The sequence below is a fragment of the Camellia sinensis genome, unplaced genomic scaffold, assembly GCF_055761805.1.
Source record: "Camellia sinensis isolate YWXY unplaced genomic scaffold, ASM5576180v1 Unanchor1, whole genome shotgun sequence".
In the NCBI taxonomy this organism is placed as follows: Eukaryota; Viridiplantae; Streptophyta; class Magnoliopsida; order Ericales; family Theaceae; genus Camellia; species Camellia sinensis.
This window is the reverse complement of record NW_028128987.1, coordinates 11660576-11682194: the sequence shown is the minus strand read 5'-3', so window position 1 is coordinate 11682194 and position 21619 is coordinate 11660576. Positions and strand designations below refer to the sequence as shown.

Sequence of the window (21619 nt, the reverse complement as noted above, 5' to 3'; positions counted from 1 at the left end):
AATTCTTTTCAAAACTTATAACCAAACAAATTTTTCACACTCAAATCATAATTCCAAAACTCACAAACGCAAAATAGAACTCTATTCTCAAATCATAGTTTTAAAACTCTATCAAACGCAACCTTCAATTTTCTCTAAATTTCTTTGGTTTGAACTCAGAGAAATTTCAATTTTTTCTGTGTTGTTCAATTTTCTTTGATTTGAACTCAGAGAAATTTAAATTTTCTTTGGTTTGAATCCAGAGAAATTCTTTGGAAAATCCAGAATTTCTCTGAATTGAAATTTCTCTAGATCAATATTAAAGGATTTTAAATATTATGAAAATATTAAATATCCTTTAAATTATAAAATTTTAATACAGAGATCCTAAAAAAAAATTCCCTTTGTGAAACACCCAATTATTTATTTATTTATTTATGTTCCCTGCCGTAAATAATTGTTAAAATCCTTCTGTTTTATAATTGTTTATTGCTCTATTATTTCTGGACGAAAATTACTATTCAGTGGTACTTTTTTAAAAAAAATATTACAAATATATGAAAAAAAATTAAATTCTTTAATATTAATATAAATAAAATTTATCATTAATTTATAATTTATTTTTAGAACTGATTTGTTAATTTTCTTATTTTTTATGCTTAGTTAATAGAGTTATGCTAGGGACTCTAAATAAATTATCAATTTTTTTTGTCAAATCTCTCACACATATGTAATTTGTGTGAGTCTCACCTCTATGCGAGAGTTTTAGTAAAAAATTTAAGAATTTATTTAGAGTCCATAACATTTTTCGAGCTAATACATCTTGGAGAAGAATTAGACAATTATTACATACTCATGAAAAAATTTACTATAATTTTAATTATTAATGGGTATAATATTTATTATTCATTCATATTTATATATATATATATATATATATACTATTATAAAGTGAACACTTATGGTGTCCTGAAATTTTATTTCTTATACTGCCACGTGTCCACTTTTTTTATTTAAAATTAAAAAAAAAAAAATAGGTGGAGAAGAATTAGACAATTATTACATACTCATGAAAAAATTTACTATAATTTTAATTATTAATGGGTATAATATTTATTATTCATTCATATATATATATATATCCATCTATCTATGCTATTATAAAGTGAACACTTATGGTGTCTTGAAGTTTTGTTTCTTATGCTACCACGTGTCCACTTTTTTTATTTAAAATTAAAAAAAAAAATTAGATAGATGAGTGGAGAAGACTTGAACCTTAGACTTATATCAAATGAATAAGACTCTCACCACTTGACCAACACACAATATATAATAATTTTTTATTTATTTATATTTATTTGAATAGCACACGCATCGCGTGTGGCAACCGCTAATATATATATATATATATTATATTATTATTATAAAGTGAACCCCTCTTATGGTGTCTTGAAACCTTTGTTTCTTATCCTGCCATGTGTCTACTTTTTTATTTGAAATAAAAAAAAAATAGATAGATGAGAGGAGGAGATTTAAACATTAGACTTATGTCAAATGAGTAAGACTTTTACCACTTAACTAGCACATAATATATGATAAATATTTTATTTTATTTTTATTTATTTAAATTATATACGCATTACGTGTGGCAACTGCTAATTATATTTTAAAGTCTACATGGTGCTTAAGATTTGAACCAAAAAAATAATTAAAAATTATTACATCACTTTTTTTTTTTTATATATATATATTTTTAATAAAAAAATTAAAAATTAACTAAAGTACTCACAGCAATTAAAATTTTCCCATATATCTACATGGGTTTTGGCGCTTTCAGATATACCTACCCAGATAGAAAATTTGTGCACATGAAAAGCATTTGTTTGAGCAGTTGAGCTTTGATTCTTAGATTTGGCTTCTTCCTCTTCCTCCCTTTTCTTCCTTCAATTTGATTCTCTTCCTGCTGCTTCAATTTGACTCTCTTTAAAAGCAGTGACAGCATACATATATGTATATATACTCAAGATAGTCCACAAGACCAGAGTCATCCCAGCTATGGCTTCCACCCATTTCCTCTGCAGTCACCACTTCTACACTTGTTCCAATTCCAAAAACCACCACACCCATTTTCTCAGAAAAGCTACTCTTTCTTCTTCTTCTTCTTATACTTCTTCATACAGGCCACATGGGTCATCTTTATCTCACAAGAAATTCCAATTTCAAAGAACCCAATTTGTCAGAGCAGTGTCTTCTGATTCCAAATCTGGGAAAACACAAGCCGAGGTTTTAATTCTCTTTCTCTTTCCTTGTGTTATTTATCGTTTAAATTGAAAATTTTATCTTTCACTTTGCTTATTTTATTTGTTGTGTGTGGGTATTTTGTTGTATCTGTTAGATAGTGTATGATATTGATGAGAAGTTGAATAAATTAGCTGATGAGGTGGATGATAATGCTGGACTTTCAAGGCTCACACTATTTTCACCTTGCAAGGTAAGATAATCAACATCTATTGCTTCGAATATTAAACTTTGATTATACTTTTGTGTGTGTGTGTGTGTGTGGTGTTTTTTAATTTGTGTGGAATATGATATCCTGTGAGGTGCAGATAAATGTCTTTCTGAGAATAACTGGCAAGAGGGAAGATGGGTTTCATGACTTGGCATCACTCTTTCATGTAAGTTCTTCCAATTGTAGTTTTCAGCTTCAAATTCTTCTTCCAAGTACCATTATCAAATTTATGGTAATTTTCATATTGTGGCCTCCTTTGGGAACTTGCCTACTTTAGTTGACTTTTTGGCTATTTTATGAGATGAAAAAAGGTTGTGTTTGGGATGACAAGTGATTGATTGATATGGATGTGACATTTCGGCCTCGTTTGGGAAGTTGGCTATTTTAGTAGGCTTATTTTTTAGCTATTTTAGTAGGTTAAAATATTTGTATTTGGGAAGAGAGTTGGATTTTTTTTTTTGCAGTTGGATGTAATGTTTGTGAGAGAAAAAGTGAAATGGTTATGGGTTTGATATGACATTTTCTCTTATTGGCTATTTTAGCCTATTTTGTCTTTTTGTGAGTTTTAGCCAAAAAAAGTCAATTTTTGACTTCCTAAACATCCCATTTGCCTTGTTGATTATTTTAGCCTTTTTTGTCTTTATTGATTATTTTAGCCAAAATCGTTCATGCCAAACATATGCATCCAAAATTTTAGATAAAATGCTTCATAACTTCTGCCGCTTTGGGTCATGGTCAAGATCAAATTAGGTCATAACCAAAAGTAGCACAAAAGCCTCATAACCAAGACCAATTTGGTTCATAACCAACAACACCACAAAGTCTGGTAACCAAGGCCCACTTTGACTCATAACTAACCACCACTAAACCTTATTACCATACCAAGTTCATAATCAACCACCACAAGTAACATATGATTCATAACCAAGACCATATGGCTTTGTAACTACGGCATATGATACATATGTTTTAAGGATGCAAATACTATAACCCATATGTTTGTTACTCATGATGAATTTTTTAATCAGTGATCCAGTATTATCTTTATTATTGAATTTACTTGGTGTTTTTAATTTATATCTTATTGTTTTCAAATGATACTATTGTAACCCTTTGCACCTCCAGGTAATCAGCCTAGGAGACAGGATTAAGTTCTCTTTGTCCCCTTCAAAATCTAAGGATCGGTTGTCAACCAATGTGCCTGGAGTTCCCATTGATGATAGAAATTTGGTACAGGCATTAACTTGCTTAGTTGAATTCTATTTGTTGTTTTATTTATGTTCTTTTTGTTATTTGGTTCATACTTTTGTAACATATATATCTTGCAGATCGTCAAGGCCCTTAATCTTTACAGAAAAAAGACTGGAGCTGACAACTTCTTCTGGGTAAAACCTAAGAATATTATAGATAAATTTTTTAATCAAGAGAACATTATATATTGGACTTGGTTTTTTGTTTATTCTCCATCTAAATATGTGGACAGATTCATCTTGAAAAAAAGGTTCCTACTGGTGCTGGACTTGGTGGTGGAAGCAGCAATGCAGCAACTGCTCTATGGGCTGCAAATCAGTTCAGTGGTTGTCTTGCTACAGAAAAGGAACTCCAAGAATGGTCGAGTGAGATTGGCTCGGATGTTCCGTTCTTTTTCTCCCAGGGAGCAGCCTATTGCACCGGTAGAGGTGAGGTATGGCTTAAATCTTAGTACACAAATGCAGCTCAAAATTGTCAGGCCTTGACTTTTGTTCTCATTGCTTGCTATCTGTACATATCTATTAGTATATCAGCCTAACTTGCTTGAGATCTTTCTTAAAATCATTACTTTAGAGTTGACTAGCATTCACTTGATTTGTTCAAGGCTGTCTATCAGTTGGACTGCTAACATTTGTTCAGTTCAGCACAAGTATATGAAGAAGGGGTGTATTTCTTGAATGCCTTATTGTAGACCTCTACATCTTCTAACCATTCTTTAATGATTTAAATAACAATTGTCTTTTCTCTAAGTTCTATAAGACTGCATCTTTTCCCTTTTATTGATGCTAAAATGGGTATGGGATACTGTGCTTTGATTCTTTCATGAGTGGACATATGGGTCTGTTTCTCAGTGTCAGTAGGACGTAAGATGTTCTTCCTAAGGGTTAGCTAGTGTGGTAATTATGCAGTGTAGGAAAATATTGGTTTATAACTGAGAGCATTGGGGGTAATACCTATATTATCTGGAATGGGGATCATTCCAATTCGAGAAATGGGAATGAGAACATGATATGCCACATGCTTTAAAATGTGGTATGATAAGGGTAGAGTTGTATAGATTACACTACTAGAATTTCAGAGACTCCTAATTCCTACATAAGATGGCAATTATAATTTAATAGTTAGATGTGCAATAGAATGTAGTGTCAAACACAATTCTAGAAGCATTATGGCCCATTTGTTTTATATTTGGTCATGCAAGAACTCTATTTTTTTAGATTTAGTTCATTATATTTGATTTTTTTCCTCCTATAGGAAACTTTTAAGCTAATATATAGGAAACATTTTGGCATCGCTTTGGATCACTAAATTTTTGGTTTCGGAATGAAAGTGTACCATGTTTTAGAATGTGCTTTCCAAAATGTAAATCACTAGGGTATTAGCATTTTCAAGTAACACTAGGTGATATGGAAATAATGCAGCCAAAGAACAAAGGAAAAGAAGTCTGATTGCTAATTGATTCCTTATTTCTTTCACTGTAATGGTGGTTGGTGCACTTAGGGGGCAAGGAAGCACAGGTGCAATCTTCATAAGATACCATTGCTGCTTACAATATTTCTAAATTAAAATAGTTGAGCAACCAAGAGGATGTATTCAGGTTGAGCTAAGCTTTTGTGAGCAAGGTAAGATGGTTGGTAAGAAATACAAGTATGGAGAGATATGAGATACCCTTTGACAAGTATGGTTTTGTCATGTACTTGCTGCAGATGTGGAGCCAACATCACTGAATCGATGTTTTGGAACAATGAAATGAAAAGAGAAGGATACTGGTCGGGGATAGATAGATTGAAATTCTGCTATTACAAGAAACAAAGAAGGAGATTATCACTAGCATAGTGTTTGGTTCGTTGGAATGAAGGTGGAATGGAATGATCATTCCATTAGAATATCCATTTTAGTTTGGTTCACTAAAAAAAGATGAAAAATATATTGCAAATGGAATTATTATTAACCATTAGAAGGGAACAGTCATTCCACATGGAGACTAAGGAATAGTGATTATTTCACTCTATTCTACTTTCATTCCACTTAACCAAACTCAACATTAGGGTTTGATAAGGGCACTGTAGCCATTCAAGAATAGTGATTTTGCTGCTGTGGGTGCAGAAGGTTCTGCAGGGGGTTCACTGTGTATCTGGAGATGTGATTCTTTTTAGGTACAAGACTGTATCAAGAGTAAGCATTACATTGTGTACAAAGGCAAATTGTCCAATGATTTTGAATGCATCATATGATGTTATTATGTCAAAAAAGCATGGAGTAATTGGTCCGTCTTCTTGTGTTGGTGTGGTATGGAGTGGGTAAGTGAAGGATTTGTTTGAATGGTGGTTTCATTTCAGAGTTTAAAATATGAGGAAGCTATTCCTATGGCTGTAATCTGGATGCTGTGGAAAACTAGGAATGACATTGCATATAATAATAAAGGCAAATTGTCCAATGATTTGAATGCATCATATGATGTTATTATGTCGAAAAAGCATGAAGTAATTGGTCCGTCTGCTTGGGTTGGTGTGGTATGGAGTGGATAAGTGAAGGATTTGTTTGAATGATGGTTTCATTTCAGATTTTAAAATATCAGGAAGCTATTCTATGGCTGTAATCTGGATGTTCTGGAAAACTAGGAATGACATTGCATTTAATAATAAAGTCCCTATCAGGGATGATGTTTTGGAGCTCATCAGAGTAAGAGAGTTGCTTTGTCAGATTGCTAACGATATTTAAGAAAAAAAGGATGAAATTTGAAAAAAGTTCACCAAAGAAAAAGAAAAAGAAAAAATGAAAGACAAGAAAAAGGCAACAAATTCCCAGAAAATTGGCGCTCTTTTTTTTTTTTTGGGTGTCTTTAGTGGACTTTTTAAAAATTCGATCCAAGTTTTTTAAAATTCTTTTAGGGTCCTGAAAAATTACAAATTTTTTATAAAATTTTAAAAAGTTGACTAAAGATGAAAAATTGAAAAAAGGCAACCCAAAAAAGCATCTGCCAAACCTAGAGATTTTGGTTGGTTGGATTTATGAGTTGGCATATTTGATTTTGATTAATCATTTATGAAAACAGGGAAGTAGTATTGCAAAATGGCCCATGGGGATTCTTTTTTTTCCTTCTTAATTCTTTATGCTTCCGGGGATTTGCTTGTTCTTCTTTCATGTTGTCCTAGATTGGCAAATGAGAAGGCAGATGTCCTAGCTGGAAGTGCTGATAAAAACTCTGGAAAACTGTTTTAATTTGGGATTCTCACTATCATGTTATAGCCTTCATTGTTTACCCCTGCCTCTACAGGCTTATGCCTTTCTATTTGCCTTTAAGAGACACCTCTGTTGTTGTTGGTATTCATTAGAACATTACATGTTTAGCTTTTAAATTATTTTGGTTTATTTGCTAGGTAAATGTTTGGACCTCCTCTCCTCAATCTAAATAGTTCATACAAATCTTTCTATTATGAACCGATACATTTATTTTATGGTTGTAAGTTCTCATATTTGTAACTCAATTACAAATTAGATCTGGATCTATTTGATACAAGAATCAGGAAAAGGAAAGAGAATGTCATACACCGCATAAACTGTGTTACCGGGGATTGACTTACATAGATCACATACCTTGAATATGTTATCAACTTTCATACGAGTGAACAAATTATGTCCATGTGGTGAACTTTTGAATGAAAGTAGACGTAGACACATTCATATTCATGCCTATATGCCTCTTGTTCTGCATTATGATAAATCTTCCATGCTGAAGTCAAACATTTATGTCATATGGATGCATATGCACCACATGTTTTGAATTTGTAGACATGAAGTCCGTATTTGTGAGAGCATTCACATAATTAAGGTTGACTTTACTTACCGCATATCTTATTCTTGCTATTTTCCTATGATTTTCTCGGAAGTGACTTTGTCATAGTGTTTTTTACCACAAGAATCTGTGTATACACAACTACATGCTTATTGGATGAAAAGAGTGCACCTAAAACCAAAATATGCACATTCACACTTGTCAGTGAAAAGACTAGCAACTGTTACTTGTATACTATTCATAATTTCTTAAATGGTATTGCACCTTCAGAAAGGTCTAATTAGAATCATGTTTTGGTTTGTCCAGGTTGTTCAAGATATTCCCCCACCAATTCCTTTTGACATTCCAATGGTTCTTATAAAGCCTCAGCAGGCATGCTCCACAGCTGAAGTTTACAAGGTAATACTGATTTAAAGTCAGTAAACAAATAAAACACTAGCAATTACCATTTCCTAAAACCATCTCACTAAGTACGAATTTTTGATTTGTCAGCGTCTTCAATTGGATCAAACTAGTAAGATTGATCCTTTAACCTTACTGGAGAAGATCTCAAGAAATGGAATATCTCAAGATGTTTGTGTCAATGATCTGGGTATGAATTCACAACAAACATTCAGCATGCCTTGTGGATATGATATTTATTTATTTTGGTGTTTGATTAGGTTAGGGAGGTAAAAGGGCAGATTAATCGAGTAGCTTACCCAATATTGACCCTTTTGGCTGTGTTTGGTAGATTTATAAACAGGCTTGGTTCTAGTTACGCTGGTAATCTGGGTTAAGTGTGGGATCAGTTTTACAATTCTTTAATATTTTCAGGACAATCAGAACAACCCCTTCTGTGTCCATAGCTTAAATTTGCTATAACACCTTTCAAACCTGTTTGAAACTGGGGAAGAGTTAGAATGATTTGAGTTCTATTACTATTAAAATAGGTCTGGCACTATGGCAATGCCATGTTACTTCGAAGTCCAGGGTACTGTCATCTGACACGTTTTCATGTGCTCTTGCAGAACCTCCTGCATTTGAAGTGCTTCCATCTCTAAAAAGATTAAAACAACGCATCATTGCTGCAGGCCGTGGACAATTTGATGCTGTTTTTATGTCTGGAAGGTAAAAAGACATTTTGGGAAGGCCTGTTTAAAAATGTTAATCTGTGTCTTTATTTAGTACAAAGTTCAAGAAAATCCTAGTCTTCAGACTCTTCACACTCAAAGTGATTTTGATGAATGTTAGAGTTCATGAGCTAGTAAACCTTAGTTGCATACCATAATATTCTGCATTATCTTAGATTTGAATATGATTGTCAGTTGTCACCCAAAACATCTCAGACAACGAACAAATCTATTAAAATCTTGTACTATGTGTTGACAACCTAGAAAAAGGTGCAGCTGTTAATATCCAAGATAAAATTTTGAACCCAATTTTCTCAAGTACTGAACTCAACAAATGGTATTACAGTTACTTTACTGGCCATGCAGCCCTTATTTTGACCTAGCATTAGTCAGAATTGAAACTAAGAGATGAATGCTGAAAAAGTCTTATCTTTTAACAAGTATTGATAACTTCTCTTTAGCTTTTGGAACCCAAGGGGCTGTTCGAGAATCCCTTAATTTATTGTATTTTCAGCCATATCTGGTTAATGTTTGCTGTTTGGTTTGCTTCCTTTGATTGTGGGGGAATTTTCTCTTCAAAGGAAGCCATTAAGCATCGTGTTTTCATATGTAACCTTTTCTTTTCTTTCTTTTTTCAATTTTTTTGTAAGGTAAGTGGTGTGTTTTGAAAGTATTATGCTGGTGTAGTGATGGTGATCATGTGACACGGGGGTGGAAGGATCATAATTAATTTTTTATTTAGGCTTGATTTTAGGAATTAATTATGTAATTTTTTCCCGCACCATTTAAAGGTTAACAACATAGGTTGATGAGGTTTCTCTATTAATGACAAACATGTGATTCACATCCCCTAGTCAAATACCTGTTTAATGTAATAGAAGTAGTAGAAGTTGAAAACAATACAGGGTCAGACCTACCTTGGTGCGAAGTGGGACCAATGCCCTCTCCCCAGGTTTTAAAGTTTATTTGGTCAAAGGGATCCAGATCGAGACACAGTTCACTGAAATTCCTTCAGAAGAAAACTATCAACACTAAGTGAGATTCAAGAACATAATTGTAAGACACCTACACCCCATTGTAGGGCATTATGTTGTCCATTTGTGGTCTTCTTTCATAATTATATAACTATACATTATTTGATTATTTAAGTCTTGAATCTTGTAGCGAATTGTCGGAAATTAAGATTCAGTCCTTCATTTTAAGTTGTTGTTTTATAATAAATAGGGCAACTATTAGTTTTAAATGTACAGGCATGTCTATTAATGTAAGAGTCATGTACCAAGGGACATGTCTCTTGTGAAAGGTACCTAGAGGCGTATAATGTAGGACCACTGTTCTCATCCATATTACTGCTATATTATTTTTTACTTTAATACACGGTGATTTTCTGGGCAACATGAGAAAGACTTCGCACGTCTGTTTGTCACCGATGGTGCAACATGTCAAACACTGAGACTTTTGGGTTGTATCTTGTAGCAATATTTGTCCCTCAGTACCTACATGAAGGGAGGCTAATACGACTGTAGTCTATAGAACAATGACTTGTTGTGCCTCACTGTCTCACAAACTATTTTCTTTCCCATCTTCCATTTATTTACATTGTTATTTTTGTTCATTGTTTTCATAATCCATGCTTTTAGTTGTTTTATTACTTTGTGATAATTGATTAATTATTTGATAATCTTGATTATTAAATCCCGAACAGTTATCCGTAGAAGTCAATCTTGCTATGAAAATGCTTTAGCTTGCATCTAAAAAAGCATGTTCTCTACAGTTATGGGTCTGTGAAAGAATCCATACCATGAAAGGTGGCTTTTCTATGCCTGCCTAAAGAAGATAGGAGGGGGGGAAAATAGCGGAAACAAGACAGCCTAAGTGGTTTGGCAAATACTTTTCTATTAGTTTTTTTGGTTTTTTACTCTTTGGGGGGAAAAAAACAGCTGTTAAAAAACTGATGTTTTTGGCACATACTAAAAGAGTTAATTTTTTGTTATTAGGAAAATTGAGTGGGGAAATTATTTTCTTCTTTATTGTTGGCTAAGTCAGCTATTGCCAAACAGGCAAACACGTTTTGGCTCGAACAGCCAAAAAAAGGTTATTTAAGCCATTGCCAACCAGAGCTCAAATTGAATTTCACATTCTGTTATCTCACATTCAGGGTTTTAACAGCTGGATTTTTCAAGTCCTTAGGTATTCTTCTTTGAGCTACCAAGTGACATTATATATATATATATATATATATATATCATGAATGAATGAATAGAACCTTGGCCTAATAACCTTGGGGTTTTGGGATCAAGTCTCGGGACAACCACTTTGTGCATTATGTCAAAGGTTAGGTGTGTATCTAAGTTTTCCCCTCACAAATACACGTTAATGTGTACTAATTGGGCGCTATTTTTTATTTTTTTATTTTATTTTTATATCATGAATGAATAGAAAAATACTGTTTAACCTGTCCTGAGGTGTTGAATATTTTCTTATTTTTACTTTTTTCTTCTCATCTATATGTGTACACACAAATATATGTTTGCACAAATATATTTCAGCGAGTTACTGCTCAAACTAAAGAAGATAATAGTTTTAGATCTTTCATCAATAGAGCAGTTATACTGCAATTTTATTTTACAATCTTTTGTTTTGTGACTCTGTCTTCTCAATGTCTTTGATGCAGTGGAAGCACTATAGTCGGGATTGGTTCTCCAGATCCCCCACAATTTGTTTACGATGATGATGAATACAAAGAAGTGTTTTTTTCAGGTAAGTTACAAGCCTGTGTTCTTTCTTGTTTTTCATCCAATTTGCTTCTTGCAAATAAATAGTTTTTCATTTTCTCAATAATACAACCAAATATAATCACAATATCCGTGAATTAGTGTCAAGCTTACAATCCCGGGTCACATAGGAACGAAGGTCATGATCTGCCCTCCAAGGTCTGTTTCAAATATCAGGTCTCTGATCTCTGTCCCTAGGAAAAATCACTCTGGAATAGATTAGAAAAACAACTATGTGGAAGTATAAGTGATCTTATAATCATGAAAATTAGGCCTGTTTATTGAGAGCTTTTAAAAATCATCTTGTGAGCAAATAACATATCAGCCATAGTTTTCTGACTAGTAGATCTATCTATGGAATTGAACCCTAATTAAAATCTTGCAATAAACAAGAAATATAGTCTACTCTTTTGTTTTTTGGTAATTAAATTTTCTGACAGTAGATCTATGGAATTGAACCCTAATTAAAATCTTCCAATAAACAAGAAATATAGTCTACTTTCTTTTCTTTTTTTTGGTAATTAAAAGTATAGTCTATTTGATGGTGTGACATCATATTGAACATTTTTTTCCCCTTTCTAAAAGCTGTTGAATTTTGTTAGTGAAAAGAGATTAGTTTCTTATGTGGATTCCTATAGTTCTTTGATTGGACCACTAGTGAAGCTTTATGAGCCTAAAAATATTGAATAATTTTGAAATAATTACATAGGCATATGAGTAGTGAGTAGCATGTGTAAATTGAGACTAGTCTTCTATTTAGTTTTTTATCAGACTAATTGGCCTATTAAGTAACGCAGCCTGATCCACCATCTGTCTGACAGAATCCGCCCCAAACTCTCCTTCTGGCCCTCCAAATGGAGGAGTTTTGGCTCCTCCCCCTGCAGTCTATGGGGGTGTTTGGTAGGGATTAAAAAAGCAGCTTATAACCTATTTTAATTTGGGAGTTGTAGTAGACTGTTTGGTGCAATTTCTGCTTATAACTTATCAGACAGAAATAGCTTAAATAAGCTTAAAAAAACTGATCTTTCAAAAGCTAGGAGAGGAGTGCTTTTAGTTTTTATTTTCTGATTATCAACTTTTAGCATAAAGTAATCTCCACCAAATATCATCAACCTTCCTTTTGGGCCCTCCGATGGAAGATTTCTGATTCCACCCTTGCAGTCTATATATCCCAAATATTATATATATATATATATATGATTATTTGTATATGATATGTTGACCAAATATATTGTTTTGGCAGAAGCCAGCTTCATCACTCGTGCTGCAAATCAATGGTATACAGAAGAACCAATTTCAACAAGTGCTGGCACAGCCGTGGATCATTCGCTGCCAGTTTGAGTAGTCCTTTCTTGTTGTAAAAATAAAAACAACAGACAGATATGTTAATTGCCTCATATCCATTCATGTCTCATCTTTCTTTTATCAAATGTTTACAATATTTTAGAAAGATTTGATTTTGATCAGGGTGTGAGTGCTATGGAATTAACAGGAAGAAGACCACTGAGTACAGGGTATAAAGATACACTGAAATGAGAAATTGCAGTTTGAATTTCTCAACCTTTGTGTGCTTTGTCTTTTAGGGGCAAAGGTTCTCTTCTTTCTTCTCTCTCAAAAAGTTTAATGTCTTTATTTTTTAACTTCCCATCCCATTCCATTTTCCTTTTATTTTGTATTATTTTCAATGAAAGTTTTAAAAAAATTCAATTCAATCACTCAAAAACAGTTTGAGCTCAGCCTGTTTGGGTTACAAACAAGCTAGCTAGGTCAAAACTGAAGTTGCTCAGCAGATGTCTGAGCAATACTAAGCTGTGTTTGGGTTATGAATTTAAAGTTCATATTTCATTCACGTTTTTTTTGATCTTTTCCTTAACCAAAATTAATGATCCAAACACAACTAAAAAGATCACCTCGCTCTGGATGATAAACCAATGGATGATAAATCAAGCAAACTGAAAATAAAATAAATAAAAATAAAAGAAGAAGAGCAGCAGAAATAAAATGACTCTTGGATGCTTTTTGCACTAAAGATTGACGATGACAATCATTGAACAGCAGCATCATAAGAACCAACACCAACATAAATCCAAGCACAATTTCTGGTCTTTTTTTTTCTTTTCTTTTTTATTCTTTTTTTAAACCCTTCTCCGAGTTGGCACTGCTCATCCTACAGGGAAGGAGAAGAAACAAACTGTCTGGGTAAACTAAACAGATCTTTCTCCTCAAAAGGAGACGACCACTCAAGCGAAGAACCACCACCAGTCGTTGACGTTTCCCCAGAAGCTACTACTCCGCCATCTTGCAATCCTGCTAGCCCACCATTGGCCAAAGGCGGTCTCATGGCTGTCCTAGCATTCAGTCCAGAAGTATACGAATCATGTTCATGATTGTTGTTTTTCATCATTCCCTGCCACATTCCACTTGACCTAGATGAACTCCGGTCCAAAGTCCAATCTATGTTAGTATAATCAAACTGCTGTGTTGAGCCACCTGTGTTCCAGTCTACAGGAGATAACGACCCAGATGACCCATTCGAGCCCAATCCAGAGAATAGTCCGAGAGAGGATGCAGCTGCAAGTGTCGGAGATGTACTCATTCTATTCCACAAACCATTTCCCCGTGCTGCCGCTCCAGGAGAATCCACTGGACCGTTGCTCGACACGAATTGAGGGTGTTGTTGATAATGAAACTGGTTGTACAACTGATTCAAATTGTTAGGAGTAAGGCTTCTTGTACTACTAGGAATATGCGGTGATAATCCATTAGGCTGCTTTACTATTTCTACATTGTTTGGATACCAACCAGAGACTGTTCCGGACGGAGATGAACTCATGCTTGTGGTTGGGGCTTGCTTCACATTCGCTGATTGGGGTCGTTGCATCACTACAACTGGTTCCTTAACTGATCCCAGTTGAAGATTCTTCAATTCGCTTCCGAGTGCCATGTATCGGGTTTCTGTCTTGGCTGGTGGAGATGTTGCCTGCAAAGGTGATGCCATAGAATAGGAGACCGAAGGATTTGATGCAGCACTTGGGGGCCACCTTTTATCAGCAGACATTACAATCTGTTGTTGTGGTTTTGCCCACTCCAATTTAGGTTGAACTTTCCTCGACACCTGTGAATTTTTGCTTCCCGATTCCACAGGTACTCCAACTGTAGCTACTGTTTTGGTATAATTAAAATCTCTGTCATCCCTCCTCTGTTGTATGATAGCAGATGAATTAGGTTTTGGTTGAGGCCTCAATGAATTCTGACTACAAGATACTGAAAGTTTGCCGTTGCTGATGATTGGTGGATCACCAGTTTCTTCTAGCTTCGGTGGGGCAGAGGGTGGTGGGTCCTGCTTCTGTGCTCTCAATGTTTCTGCTGTCCTATCAAGATCACCTTCGCAGGCAACAATAGCTCTTTCAACCTCCTGCTTTAAGCAGTTGTACCTAATCTCCATGTCAGCAATTCGAGCTAGTTCCTCTGATATGTCAATTTTAAGATTACCCCCATCAAGCTTGTGTTCATTGTGGTCATCAGCTTCTTCACCCCCTTCAAATAGCCATGCCACTGATTCCTCTATTTTCCCTTCATTTAAAATGAGAGCCAATGTTGCCCGTTCAGAAGAAAATCCCATTGAGACAAGCTGTTGGGCAAGTGATTCCAGCTTTCTTGACATGAGAAAGCCACGACACCGCTCGTGCAATTCCTGGGCTCGCTTCTCTTTTTGACGCTGATGCTTCTTCTCGTTCTTTTGGCGGATTTTCTCTCTTTTGTCGTTGTCCGCTCCTGGTATTACCTCCTGACGGAGAGGATGCTGAGATGTTTTCTCTTTATGATCTTCTGACTCACCAGACCAACTACCATTGTTGGAAACAGTATCATATTCCATCCCAGTTCCAACTGAGTTCCCAGAATGGTCGTCTGAGTCATCTATATTCCGGAAACGGCCATTTATGTGCAAAGGTAAAGCGGAAGACAATGGTGCCGTCTCAAGTGTGTGGAATTTTCCCAAATGCGGGTTGTAACCACTGACTGGGATACCACTAGCTGCATTAGCATGTACTGAAGGTTTCGGAGAAGCCTTCTGAGGTTCCTTGACAGCCTTTTTGTCCTTGGACTTCGATTTGGATGCTGGAGACATCTGCTTGATAGAAAATTGTTATCTGCAATGTTCAAAGTGATATTTATTTCTTAGTTATGGACAAATAGGACCATCAGAGCAACACGTGTGGTACAAACTAAAAAAAATAACTACTCAGTTATTCACAGCTTCAACCATGATGAACCATACATGTACACTCGCTTTGTAATGTTAATGGGAGGTAAAACCAAAAAAAAAAAAACAAAATTGAATGTGTGTGTGAGGGAGAAAGAGAGTAATAGAGTGAAAGTCGTGCCATCTACATCAACAAGTGTCAACAAATGAGAGCGCACAATTATGAATTGGTAAAAAGATTGTTTCTTTTCAAGTACATGGATACTAGGAAACAAAACTGACAGGATCCATTAATGAACATGAGCTATACGGCAACCATAAAATACTCTCCAATAAGAATTATTCTTCCAAATAGAACTTTCTCTACAGACAGAAACTAAGGAGTACCTAAAGTATACTTAAATCATTGCCCAATTTTATTTTTTCCCTTCAAGCCGAGTGAAATTTTCAATCACCGACTCGAACCCATTGTTCAATCCTACTCAGACGAATAAGGATGCACTTGTGGTAGAATGGGCCAATCAGGACTTTCACAAGGCGGAACTACTATGAAACAACTTATACAGGACAAACAGGTTGGACCAAACATTAAAAACTCATAAAAGGTAATAGTTTTTCTTCCACAAGGCATTTTGTTAAGTAACCAACCCATAAAATAAGAGTGTTTGATAACCTTCAGTACTTAAAACTGAATGTATTAAGTGATAATCAATTAAGCCAGTTTGATAACCATAATTGATATTGACTAAAACTCAAAAACAAAAACAAAAAAGGAAAAGTCATATGAAACTTACATATTTTGACTGAATTTATAAATACTAAACTCACTATTATAAACGCATTACCACCACCACTATCGCTACCGCTACCACCACCACCACCACCACCACCATGCCACCGCCACCATCACCATTGTCATTGTTGTCATAAGCACCATAATTATTTTACTATCACTATCATTGCTACCGCTACCACTGCCACTGCCACTGCCACCACCGCCACCATCATCAACGCTACCGATACCACCATGACAATGCCACCGCCACCGCCACCGCCACCATCATCATACCATCACCACCACTACCACCACCATTACAATATAAAAAATTAAAATATACAATTTGAAAATAATAAATTTTAAATTTTATCTCATACATATTAAACAAATTTTTTTAATTTAACACTTAAATTTTTATCAAACAACTTTTCAGCTTGAAAAATTTAGCATTAAGTTTTCAATACTTAATTCTCAATCTTTAGCTTTCAGCTTTATGCTTTATCAAACACCACCTAAGATGTCAAATGGAAAGAATAAGCACACCCCCAGAAAAGATTCAAATTAAAACAATTTAAAAAAAGAAAAAAAAGAAAGAGAAAGAAAGAAAAAAGGCTTCAGAGAAACCCAATTATGAGCTCACTAATGAAATGTTTCCAGTTTGTTAAACCAGCAAAAATAGGGAAAATGTACAACCAGTGTTGCGATTGATGATCTTATTCCTGCCAAATGTAATTTATTTTATCAAACGAAATCAAGTGCTAAGAAAGGATTAACGAGTACAAAAATATCGGATATGAGAAAGCAACACAAGAAGATCCAACCAAAAAAGTTAGAAATTTGAAACATGTAAATCTACAAAATGCAAGTTGATGTGAACATTCTGGTTAATAGATGTTAGGTTCAAGGCCATTAAAAATTCTCCAGTTTCTTGGAAACAATCCTTTTCAAAAACCATAGCATATAACAAAACCATGAAAGGAAAAATCTAACTAAATTGAATGAACTGCATGTAGTCATGAATCCCGATGTCCACTTTACCAACAATTAAATAAAATCTACTGAAAATTGTAGGGAGAGCGGGGGAATAAACATAGAAATGATGAGGAAGGATATTCATTCAAGTGCTCAAACATAAAGTCTTCTGTTTTATGACCAAAAACTCGCCGTGGGCAGGGCCATTTGGAGGAGCACACCCACTTGCAAGCAAGAATGGCCCCCGACGTACCAATAAGTAATTCTTGCTTCAATCAACAATTTAAGATACTTTCATACATGCTAATTTCTACTGCTGTACCATAACATCTACATAATTATGCAAAAGGGCAAGGGGAGGGGAACTGTCATCATATTCAATCGCTTAACATTCTTCAGATATGCAAGTAAATTAAAAGGAAAGCTCATAAGACAAAACTTTTCATTTCAAATGACATTTGTGGAAGTACCATATAGCAAATACTGCCAGTAAGGTTGGTGGCATTTTAATCAAAATTTCCCAAAAAAAATCTTCTACTAATATATATATAATATATTAAAACTGGAAATGTGAACAGCAGTATGCTTGGCATCCATCAATTAATTTTTTTAAATGTCAACTTCCTCATTGAAAGACATGCATTGAAATTTTTTTATCAAATCTTTTAACAATACCGTTCTTTTCCTGCTCTCACATGTCATCTGGGTCCCACTAAAAACTTTTAAAACCCAAATCCACTTGCTCAATCATCCTGCAACAATTATATGGCTCCATACAAATGGAATTCCTTCATATTTTTCATGTAATCTCTCATCAGCGTGAAAATCATACCTAATCAATGAAGTGACTAGCTGACTTGGTAACAATGTTAATTTAAAGAATTACGCATATAAAAAGAAAAGCTGATATAACTCAACATGCAAAACCAATTCTCCATTTTTTAATTTTTTTTTATTTTTATCAGCAGTTCTCCAAGTGATGTTGATATAAATGACAGAAATAATCAATTATTCTTGTATTTTTCTCAAACATTTTGTTATTTTCGGATGTGATTATTTTCATCTAATAGATATCATCTGCTCGCCATGATTTTGCTTGTGTTTCTTCCTACTTACTAGTTAATTGTTTTTTATAGGTTTGCCCTACATAATAGTTAATACTAAGTTATTACCAGCCTTAGTGCAATTAGAAACTGCGATTTATAGAGATAAAGGATGCAAATAGTGAAAGAAGTTATGAGATAAGGATTCTTATATATCATTGATAATCAACAAAATTTTGGGCATTGTATGCATTATTAGCTTTTTTTAACAAGTAAAGTGTATTAAAAAAGCATAAAAGGGGAGGCTTTCCATGTACAAAAAGGTTAAACCATGAGAACCTCCACGAATTTGACAACATTGTAACACAATATCAGTGAAAGAAAATTTTCAACTTAAATCTATTTTTCCTGACAGAAATTCGTATGTGGGCAGCTAGTAAATGATAGACACCAAGGGGGTACCCGCCATGTACTTGATCAATCTTCCCACAGCCACATTTCAAGAAAACTAATCTTGTGTTCTTCCTTCTTACTTTCAGAATTCAGAATCCGAATAATAAAATTCTTATATGACTTTTCTAATCCAACACGTGTAAACAAATCTAAGATGCTCCCATTACATTACAATATGATGAAAAGATAACACAAGACAAGAAGTCATACTGGAGACTGAAGTTATAAATATACATATATATATCTTGGAAACTCCAATAAGTTATATTGGTGTGATAATAGCCGAAAGAACACAGAAACCTTGACACACTACAAGGCCGGATTCTCTTTTCACCATTTTAGTATTTTATCTACAAAATATGTCTCAATCTTTCCACATTCTGGACAGGAACAGAAAATTTGCAAATAAAACTGCCTTTTCTGATCCTTTATCTTTCCAACTTCATATTAAAGATATCTTTCTAGAAACCAGATAGACTTAGTTGCTCCATTCCAATCAAAACTCTAAACTCTCTACAAAATTGAATCAATGACAATCCGTCAAGTGGAACTAAGGATGTATAGGGTTTATAGGACCGACATTCATTAAAACTTCTCAAATGTTCTCCTGAATAAAGAGGTCCAAATTTTTCTTCCTATCAAATGGTTTTACAAAGTGATCTTTGTAAGGAGGATCCCTTTCATACTTTCGCTAAACTTCCACTGAAGAAATCCAAAAGAAAAGAAGAGAAAAGAAAGAAGTAGGCTCTTAGAAGTTCAAAAATGTAGCCTGCTATACTTGCATAGCAAATATCCTGAAAAGTGGTGTCACCAGGAGTGTGATTATCAATCTATCCAATAAATCCTACCCAAATATTCAACCTGTAGTATTTCGTTGTCATGGTTATAATGCATTGAGATTGGGTTCAGTAGCACTCAAAACCGTGGAACCTTCCCTAACCTGGTCAACACAGATGCAAACACCTACAAAAACTAAAAGCATGTGATTTAAAGAAAACCTAAAAGACATTAGGATCAATATTCAATAGTGGTAGCAACACACCACATTTTTTCCTAGCCCCATTCATGATCAACAATGTTACCTTAAAATGCCACGGAAAGCACAATGGAGGATTCAAATTCCATATTTCTAAAGAATTTATACAACTACAAAATAAAAAATCTTACAATCTTACGACTAATTCCTAACATAAAACCAAAATAACAGCCCGCACCCCCAATCTCTCTCTCTCTCTCTCTCTCACACAGTTTAATATTACTTTCTCACATCTACAGTGCTGCAATACTAAACTTTCCCATTTTAAGATAGAATAATAGGGATACCCCACTTGGTGTAGTGTCATACTTGATTGTTCACTACAAAAAATTTTAACTAACATTAAGGCATTTATATATGGTCATATGAAAGTTAAACATGAATCCCCCACATACACAAGTCCAAGTGTAAATAATTTTTGCCACTTAGATTTCACAATAAGAATTTATTTCATAAATTTCACAATCGGTTTAAAACTGAACGCACCCAAACAAACACATGATTACATCAAGTGAAATTCTACACCAAGGTTTTTACATGTGGGTCAACTGAAGAAAGTTGAACCGATAAATCTTACATTAGGAAAAATTCCCACCAAACCCACACTAGTTGTAACATGTAGTACACTGCTCTTTCATAAATTACCATAAAAATCATTTTGTTTCAAGAAAAAAGAAAGTTGGTTTTCCGTTCTAATTCATGTAGGAAAATGCTTCTTGCGAGCACAGAGATACAAAAAAATAATACAACCCATAAATCTCCTATCAAAGAAAACCCATTTGGTTGTCACACTGAACCAACATTTTCTGTAAAATCCTAATTGAACTCTTATTGGCCATTAAAACCCCATAAACATGGAAACAATTGAACCACCAACAGAGATCACAAAACATCAAGATCCATCCTAAAAGCCAATTCAATTCAGAAAACAACAGAACCCTAATTCAGAATACCAATTTCGGTTCCTTTTATCTACAACACGAACAACGAAACGCACAAATCAAATATGGTTATCCGTAAACATCATATCAAATCAAATAAAGATGATGATGATAATCAATCGGAAAAGAGAAAGCCATGCAAAAATGGGGGAAGAGAGAGGATTTACCTGAAACGGAGAAGAGAGAGGACGGAGCGATCAAGAGAGATCGTGAATTCGTTGGAAAGGCGATTGAAGAAATGAGAGAGAAGAGAAGAGAAGAGAAGAGAAGGGGCAGAGAGATAGAGAGAGAGAGATAGGTATTACGAGGCTAAAACTGAATCGACCGAATTAGGGTTTTTCCAAAAAAGATCGATTTCCATTGAATTATTAAATTATAAAATAAACAAAAATAAAAATTATTTAACTGGTTTAGATTTTCAGAATTTATATTTTTAGAAAATTAAATTTTTTTATTTTTCATATTTTTTTTATTTTTATTGATTTTTTTTAATATTTTAAGTAATTTTTAAAAAATTTAAATACACCTAACATAAATATACTAAAAAGGTATAATATTTGTAAATTTTTAAAAATTCACTAAATATCAAAAATATAAAAAATATATATATAAAAATTCAATATATTTTTTGTATTCTTGTGTATTTATTGATTTTTTAAAATATTTTTTTACAAAATATTTTATTTTTTAGATTCATTTATGTAATGTGCATCTAAAAAAATAAAAAAAATTACTTAAAATTTTACAAATATTCACTAATAACAAAAAAAA

At 33.9% G+C, this 21619-nt stretch overlaps 2 protein-coding genes across 2 annotated transcripts; one reads left to right on the top strand and one right to left on the bottom strand.

The window, feature by feature from the left end:
* Nucleotides 1–1820: 1820 nt before the first annotated feature.
* Nucleotides 1821–13066, top strand: LOC145814287 (4-diphosphocytidyl-2-C-methyl-D-erythritol kinase, chloroplastic/chromoplastic-like). The gene is made up of 11 exons (XM_082910936.1): nt 1821–2262; nt 2375–2470; nt 2586–2654; nt 3614–3718; nt 3817–3873; nt 3972–4172; nt 7842–7934; nt 8028–8127; nt 8546–8645; nt 11322–11407; nt 12665–13066. The coding sequence occupies exons 1-11, from the start codon at nt 2035–2037 to the stop codon at nt 12760–12762; spliced, it is 1233 nt and encodes a 410-aa protein (XP_082767062.1). The 5' UTR covers nt 1821–2034; the 3' UTR covers nt 12763–13066.
* A 352-nt stretch (nt 13067–13418) lies between these two features.
* On the bottom strand, nt 13419–21174 carry LOC114275191 (uncharacterized). Its single transcript, XM_028217221.2, has 2 exons — nt 21016–21174; nt 13419–15572 (listed from the first exon to the last, which is right to left on the bottom strand). The coding sequence occupies exon 2, from the start codon at nt 15548–15550 to the stop codon at nt 13589–13591; it is 1962 nt and encodes a 653-aa protein (XP_028073022.2). The 5' UTR covers nt 15551–15572; nt 21016–21174; the 3' UTR covers nt 13419–13588.
* Between the last annotated feature and the right edge of the window lie 445 nt (nt 21175–21619).